We start from the raw sequence: 8,632 nt of genomic DNA, 5'->3' as shown, positions 1-8,632 counted from the left end.
ACATAAGTAACATTAGGGTGCCTCGCTGTTGGCAAATTGTTAGTTGATATGTCCACGAAGATAGTTAACACATTCTTTACTGTCCCATAGTGAATTATGCACACTCCATTATTTTATTTTTAACCCCTGATGTACCTGCACAGATAGACTTCACAGGTACTCATTTCTTTGAGAGTGAACATTTACATTTTCATATATTACTTTAGTTACTCACAACTCCATTATGATTATTCACAACATGCACATTATTGTGTGGATTCCAGTGGGCCCCTGACAAAAATGACAATGGACCAATAAACCATCTTAACCCAATACTACAATGTGAAAAACCTATGTGTAATATCACAGACGTGTGGGAGAAATTCAACATAACATTACACTCCTTGTGTTATGTAATGAGTTTACCATTTTTTGGTGTGGTCTTGCTAAAATGGAGGACAGCATTTATTTTCTGAATGGTTCAATATCGCAGCATGTATGGCCAACTTTAGAAGAACAATCGGTACTAATATGTAAAAATACAAAAAAACAGCCTGAATTAAAGCACATCTGGAACTAAAGTACAAGAGCTTCTTATAACATTAAGAATTATACTGTATGTGTAAAAGTTTCCATACCATGACAGATTTTAGATATTTATTTTACATTTTCTGTGTTCTTGTATTAGCTACTTACTGCAAAAAGAAGCTAAATGACAGTAAATTTGCAGTGATTAGGAGATAAAAAAAAAACTTTACCAGAGATCAGGACTTTGGGGTCTGTTTGCTATTATTCGGCAATATGGCTGATTTTTTTTATCGCTGCAATCTATAAATAAAATACTGCCAGGGCAGGTGAGCGATACTCAGCTGCCTCAGCGATACTGACCCAGGCTTTCAGTTCCAGTTCAGACAAAATTTTTTTATAAATCATCATCATCATCTATTTACATAGCTTAGCACTGCACATAGAACTCACTCACATCAGTCCCTGCCCCATTGGAGCTTGCAGTCTAAAGTCACTAACATACACACACACACACACACTAGGGTCAATTTGACAGCAGCCAGTTAACCTACCAGTATGTTTTTGGAGTGTGGGAGGAAACTGGAGCACCCGGAGGAAAACCACACAAACACGGGTAGAACAAACAAACTCCACACAGTTAAGGCCATGTTTGGGAATCAAACTCAGAACCCCAGTGTTGTGAGGCAGAAGTGCTAACCACTAAGCCACCATGCTGCCCATAAATTTGAAAAAAAGAAAAACATTTTTAAAAACCACTGAGGATTGAAAAATTACTTTATTGAAGGAATACATCATTTTTTCAGAGATTGCGATTATATACCATCAAAATCTTTATTATTTAGAATAGAAGAACTGCTCTTCCTCTAAATCATACATGGAAATGTTAGCTATGTATAACACAGTAGCGCTGCCAGAAGGGGTGTGGGTATTCCCAAAACCATGCTTAAATAGAATCCATAGAAAAAGACCTAAGCACTGTCTAATGTGTATACTACTGAGTATATGAATATTTAAATAAGTTTGTGTCCACTTGTGGTCAGTACTTTTATATTCTCGGAGATATTTAATTAATAGACTATACATCAGACATGACTCAGTTTCTACTTTAAATATGTACAATTTACTGTACACATTAAAAAATACATAACATCAAGAGAGATATAATAAAACAAATGCACAAGTTGTTGCCTTTTAATCTTATACCAACTGTGAAAAGCTGGTGGCTGCAGTAGTATAATATGTTATAATAGTCATTTTCCTTGGCAGATTCGGACCGCCTATGAGCAGGTGGTTGTCCTATTCCACATGTGTCGAGAGCAGATAACCCCCGGTATAATGACAAGTGAGGCTTCTAGGACGAACGCACTTAAAGGGCGACAGGGTTTGTAACAAGCTGAGTAATTACCTGGTGTAGTTTATCATGGGGTGGGTTCCAGCCAATGGTTGCTCACCTGGGAGGGACCTTGATAGAATATAGCAGGCTGCACTTCCTGCTTGTGTTCACTTGCAGCACGAGATTCCTGTAGGAGACCCAGCAGCAAGAGAAACGGATAAGTACCACTTGTGGATTTATTCATTGTCTATTAAACTTTATTCCTATCTGCCCTCTTCTTTCACTTTATATTTCTCTCCTCTCTATTTATTGCTCTTCCCTCTCCTTGTTTCCTCCCTCTTTTTCTGCCTTTTTCCTTTCTCCCAAATCTTTCTTTTTTCTCCTCTTATTCCTCTCCCTCTCTTCCCCGCTTTTCCAGCTCACCCCGCTGTCCTCCTCTGTTCTGCCAACATGCCCCGTCCCAGGAGAAATGCCCCACGCCCGGCGCGCCTCAGGTCCCCATCCCCCCCTCGCTCCCGCCGCCATCTTGCCCCCTCTTCCTCCTCTCTTCCATCAGCCTCCTTCCCTCCAGCCATCACCTCTAGCGGTGCCCCGCTTCTGGCCCCCCGTGCAGGTCATCCTCCCGTTGCTACAGCCGCACGGCGCGGCCGCGCCACCCCCTCTCTTCTCCCGGCCGGTTCGCGCATGCGCAGAACGCGCGCCCCATCGCGCCCGGCCGGGTCCCGCCACGCAGACTCCTCGGCATGGCTGGCTGCAGGGTCAGCCAGCGGCCCTGTCAGTGACAGCAGCGGTCAGCCCCAGCAGTGGCAGGCAGGCACCCCCCCTCCCCCGGCAGGCGGATATGCCCCCAGTCCTGTCAGGAGCAGGGGCCAGGCCCTAGACACCCTATGCCCCATCACCCCCCCTGAACCAGCTATGAGGGCTAGGTATCAGGAGCACAACCCTCCTGCCCCCCATCAATTGTCCTTCCCTCCCAGCCCATTTCTCCCCCATAGTAGTGGGGCATCTGCATGGGGGCCTAATCCAGGTAGGGATCAGCAGGGTCCGAACATGTCCCAGGCCCGTACCCCACCTCACGGGGACCACCGTCACCAACTAGGGGGGGGCACACTTCCCGCCAGACACACAAGAGATTTTGGAGACAACACCCAGGCGCCGGTGTGGCCCTATTTTCAACGCCAGCGTATGTCCCCTCCGGCGTCTCGCCTATACACGTCTCATTGGGCCTCTTCCCCGGGGTACGGGGCGGGGGGGCCTTATTACGGGGGTCTGGGGGGTAGGTCCGACAATTTCGTAGTCGATTATCACCATTCCAGCGGCGGTAACTTTGGTTCAGGGCCCCCTCCCCTCCTTGGGGATAGCCGCTTACAGCGGAGGCGGGAGTCATTTTCAGCGTCCCCCAGTACGGCCCGTGTGTCAGCCCCTAACCTCTCTACCGTAGATAGGGATAGTAACACGGCGCGGCGGCGCTTGGACTATTTACCCAGACATCAGATGACTGTCCCCCTTTCCGTTTCAGAGCCTACTGTTATGCATCCGGAGACGAGGGTCGGCAGTCGCGATCGTCCGTGTGCTGAGGCTCAGGATCAGACGACGGCAGAACGGAGGGAGGAAGAGATCCAGGACACGTCAGGAGGACAGGCCACAGCTGTGTCGCTAGGGCAGACGTCTGTCGGTGATGGGAATCCTGCTCCTGCTGGTGAGTCCAGTTCCGCTACTATACATAAGTCACACTTGTTGGATTCACCCGTCCTCTCCACAGATAGTGAGTCCTCTGGCTCGGGTGATAGACCCAGGAAACTAATTAAGTTGTTGGAGACTGAATTGCTAGGTAAGCGGAGTAAGCACGCATCCCAGTCAGGAGACACAGATCTACCAGCGGTCCGTAGCGAGTTGGGGCAGGTAGAATCCCTTGAGATCACTCACGGTATTAGGCCCAGTGTGCGGGATAGAATCAGAAGGGGCAAGTACGTGGATATGTACTCGTTAACCGGTGAGGATAAGAAGGCGCTGGCAGCAGCCTGCGAAAAATCGGGCATGGGGGAGGAGAAGTACAGATCCTTCTCTAGATGGGCGAATGCATTTTCCATTTTTGCCACAATATATCTAGAGTCCAGGCCCAGCGAGCAAGCGGAGGTGTGGAGATATATGCACCTGATTAGCGGGATGTTCATAAAGGACGGCCCGGTAATCTGGAGAGCATATGACGAGCTTTTCAGGAAGCGGATGAGCGGGCGAGAGAAGCTTCCGCTCGGATATAAGGACATTGACACATGGTTGGAGCTAATGAGGCCTAGCAATCAGACTGCAGAGGGTAGCGCAGGTAGACGGTTTCAAGGGCCGGGGAGGGCGCAAAACGCCCTCCCCCCGAAAGGAAGGTGTTATGATTTTAATGCAGGGGCCTGTCAAAGAGGTTCACTCTGCAGATTCAGGCACACTTGTACAGCCTGCGGCGGCCATCATCCAGCCACCGATTGTGCCAAGGCTCGGGGAAGTGGAGGAAGGGGAAGAGGCGCTGGTTCGACTCTGCCGAGTCAAGGGGCCATCGCCAATTGATCTGACCGAGCTGGACAAGTGGCTGTCGTGGTTTGATGATAGGGAGACCGCGGCCCTACTCCACGACGGCTTCCATTTTGGCTTCAAACTTCCGGTTCAGGGTAGCATTTCCACAGCAGCTCCGGTGAATCTAAAATCTGCGCTCGCTTTCCCGGAGGTGCTAGACGAGAAAATAGGCAAGGAGGTTGGTTTGGGGCGCATGATCGGCCCGTTCCGACTCCCTCCTATTCCCAACCTCATTTTGTCCCCGGTAGGCGTAGTTCCCAAGAAAACAGAGGGAAAGTTCAGACTGATCCAGCACCTGTCTTATCCCGCTGGTCAGTCGGTTAACGATGCAATTGACGTTAATCTCAGTTCAGTCAGTTACCAGTCATTTGAATCGGCTCTAGCCCTGGTGCAGGAATGCGGCAGGGGCTCATTGCTGGCCAAAGTGGATATCGAATCGGCCTTTAGATTGTTACCCCTTCACCCCGAGTCGTATCAATTCATGGGTTTTCGGCATCGTGGTGGATACTATATCGATCGCTGCCTTCCCATGGGTTGTTCGATTTCATGTGCACTATTCGAGAAATTCAGCAGTTTCTTGCACTGGTGCATTCAGGCGGGGACGGGGTGTCGGTGGATTGCGCACTATTTGGATGACTTCTTGGTGATCGGGCCTCCTGACTCCACGAGTTGTCGTGATACCCTTTTTTCCACGGAGGCGTTGTTTAGGGTGTTAGGCGTTCCCATCGCAGCAGACAAGACAGAGGGCCCTACTACGTGCCTATCATACCTCGGGATCGAGATCGACACGAAGGCAGGGTTCTGTAGGCTCCCAGAGGATAAGGTTACTAAGATGTACGAGGCCATTGCGGAAGTGTTAGAGGCAAACGCTAGTCCCCTGAGGCAGATACAGTCCTTGTTGGGGCGGTTCAACTTTGCTTGCCGGGTGATCCCCATGGGGAGGGTTTTCTGTAGGAAGCTGCAAAGAGCCACAGCAGGTAGGAGTAGGCCACACGCAATCATAAGTCTATCCAAAGTGGTTAGGGAGGATCTGCAGATATGGCTCATTTTCCTTAGGGGTTTCAATGGCAAGCGTATCTGGCCGTCACCTCCGGTAACGAACTCTGAAATCAATTTGTTCACGGACGCTGCAGGGGCTTCCGGTTTTGGGGCTTATCTCGATGGTCACTGGTGTGCGGAGGAATGGCCCGAGGAGTGGCATAGGGACGGTATCACTAAGAACTTGTTGGTTCTCGAACTGTTCCCGATTGTGGTAGCAATCGAACTGTGGGCTCCCGCTTTGCGGGGTAAGCACATAGTCTTTTGGTGTGACAATATGGGGGTGGTCCAGTCCATCAATAAGCAGAGCGCTTCGGCCCAACATGCAATTTCGCTGCTGCGTCACCTAGTTCTGCGCTGTCTACAGTATGACATCTCGTTCAGGGCTGAACATGTCCCGGGGGTGCAGAATTGCCTAGCTGACGCGTTATCTCGTTTCCATTGGAGCAGGTTTCGCAACCTGGCTCCTCAAGCGGACGATGTTGGTACCCCGTGTCCTTCTTGTGTTTGGCAGATCATCAAGCCGGCATAAGAGGGCTCGCGGAACAAGCAATAGCTCCCTCCACCCTGAAAACATATCAGTCGGCGTGGAGACGGTGGTTGCTTTTCAGCAGACAAAAGGACCAATCAGAGGCAGGTCAGCAAGATGCCATGCTAGCCTTTATGTGGGATAGGTACTCGGAGGGAGATTCAAGGACTACTATGGCATCCACCCTGGCCGGGATATCATTTATGGCCAAGCTGCACGGTTACCCTGACGTCACAAAAGGATTTTTGATTAATAAGGCTCTGAGGGGATGGGGGAGAGTCCGTCCCTCTCATGCCGATACCCGTTTACCGATTACCTCTAACATTTTGGAAGATCTGATAGGGAATGTGGGGTCGGTTACCTTAGATAGTTACGAGAAACTTTTATTTAGTTTGGCCTTTTCCATGGCTTATTTTGGAGCCTTTCGCATCTCAGAGTTGGTAGCCAGGTCCAGGGGACATCAGGAGTCAGGTTTGAGAGTTGAGCATGTCGGTCTGGGCGAAGGGATCTTAGCCTGCAAAATAGTTAAATCAAAGACTGACCAAAGTGGCAGGGGATCATGGGTCCAGTTAACCTCTCAGCAGCCATGTCTTATTTGCCCGGTCAGGTTAGCATCATTGTTTATGAGTAAAAGACCTCATGCTAATTTGTTTCTGTGTCACGCTAATGGTATACCGTTGACAAAATATCAATTCGCGACCATTTTAAAACATACCTTGCAGTCTATTAATCTAAACAGTACATTATACGGGACACACTCATTTAGGATCGGTGCAGCTACATCCGCTGCCTTGGCAGGTTCTTCTAGCGAAGCTATAAAAGCACTGGGGCGATGGAAATCTGCGGCTTTTAAGTCATATGTTAGAATTGACAAGGTTGTTGACTGATGTTGTAATGTTTAATCAATTTTGGTTTTTTACAGTTTTTTCTTTTCTACCTCTACTTCTCTCCTGAGTCTTCAACCGTCCCATCCCATTTCCCCTACCCATCCCATCTTCTCCCTCCATTTGGTGGGCTACCCTGGGCTTTTCCGCTCGCCGCTTTAAAGTGGGGGCGCGAAGGGATTTTCACCCGGGTTTCCCTGGGCGTAAGTCCTGATTAGTGGTGTGCTGCCGGGGTTTTTCCGGGTGTTGTTTACCTTCGCCTGGGTGGTCTGCCCCCCATATGTGTGTCCTTCCCTCCCCCCCCCCCCCCCTTGTGATCGAATTTTCCGCGTACTATTCTTATCATACCTTCCTATACCAAACCTGGCTGTCTTCCCAACTCCAAGGTATGGTTGTTAACACGGTTTTTCTGATTTCAGGTGATGGTGTTCCAGCTAAGGTGGTGTGGATCATCGGTCATTCATTTATATTTTGGGCCGCTGGCCACCCTGGGTCTAAGGTTATTCCGAATCATGGCGGTACGGTTATAAGATGGTGGGGGAAAAGAGGTTTAGGCTGGCCGGATATTATTCCGTGGTTGACAAGGCTCATTAGACAGCAAGGCCCACCAGACGTACTGGTAGTACATGCAGGAGGTAATGATTTGGGAAAAGGAAAGTCCTTAGATCTCATCATAGTAATTCGGGAGGACCTGCGACGAATACACGAGGCGTGGCCTGATATCATTATTGGTTGGTCGGCTTTAATTCCCCGATTGGCATGGAGAACGCCCATTCCCTTAAAGAAAATGACGGTTATGGTTAGGAAGTTAAATAGCGCCATCCGGAAGGTAGTTCGGTCCTTGGGAGGTATAGTCATCGACCATCCGGGGTTGGGGGTGGAGTCACCACACCTTTTTAGACGGGACGGCGTTCACCTTAACGAAGAGGGTATGAAGCTCTTCATAGATAGGATCTGCGGGGGAGTGGCGGCGTGTTTCGGTTAGTGGGTGGCGGGCTGCGGCGTCTGTAGGGCGCAGCGGGGTAGGAAGGCACTGCGTTCAGCGGCTGATTAATGGGCGCACGGGTAGTTGGTCGTAGGTCACTGCCCCCTTTGAAGCATCAGTAACTCCTTTTGGTCCTTCGGTGAGGAGGGTCCCTGTTCGGCTCGGTGAGGGAGGGCAGTGTGAGTTGTAAGGGGCAGTCACTCTGACGTCAACTCAGCGCTAAGTATGTAGGGATTTGTTCCCCGTGATTTGAGGACTCACGGCGGTTTGCGCCAGTCCACTAAGTGATCTTGTGCTATCAGCTCATGAGCTGTTACGCAGTGCTCTTTCTCCGCCACCATAGGTTTTAGTTAATATAGAATCCTTACAATAAAATTCCTGCCATTTTTTAATAACTTATCCAGGTCTACGCGTCTTTATTTGCATGCAATGTTTAAAGTTTAAGGTTGATGTGAAGTTTGTGGGAACATACACAGTGAGCCCTTTATGAGGCAGTAAGCCCATGTTGGTCTGTGTGAAGCCTGTAGGGCTTGATTCACAAGAGTCACTATTCTTGCTGGTGTTATACCTTGATGAGGAGAGCTCCGCTTAGGTGCAGTGTCTCCTGCTGTAGCAAGATAGAGTAAGCTACAAAGGGTCTGCTGGGCCAATTCAGAGTATACAGTGTGATTGCTGTGTATGGATTTGTGTATCTTGTTTCTTTGCATATGGGGGAGCTTATCTCCCGCGAATCTTGTTGCAGACGATAGCTTAGACTGTTAGGACGTACGTTTTCGCCTGGCCATAGGGCATTT

General features: G+C 49.3%; 1 protein-coding gene across 1 annotated transcript; it reads left to right on the top strand.

Annotated features, from left to right (window-relative positions):
- Positions 1–3,278: 3,278 nt before the first annotated feature.
- Positions 3,279–8,237, top strand: LOC142094380 (uncharacterized). Its single transcript, XM_075176461.1, has 2 exons — positions 3,279–3,539; positions 5,955–8,237. Exons 1-2 carry the CDS (start codon positions 3,335–3,337, stop codon positions 6,854–6,856), a joined length of 1,107 nt encoding a protein of 368 aa, XP_075032562.1. The 5' UTR covers positions 3,279–3,334; the 3' UTR covers positions 6,857–8,237.
- Positions 8,238–8,632: the final 395 nt, after the last annotated feature.

Source organism: Mixophyes fleayi, chromosome 6 (assembly GCF_038048845.1).
Source record: "Mixophyes fleayi isolate aMixFle1 chromosome 6, aMixFle1.hap1, whole genome shotgun sequence".
Taxonomy (NCBI): domain Eukaryota; kingdom Metazoa; phylum Chordata; class Amphibia; order Anura; family Limnodynastidae; genus Mixophyes; species Mixophyes fleayi.
This window is presented reverse-complemented; position numbering and strand designations above follow the sequence as displayed.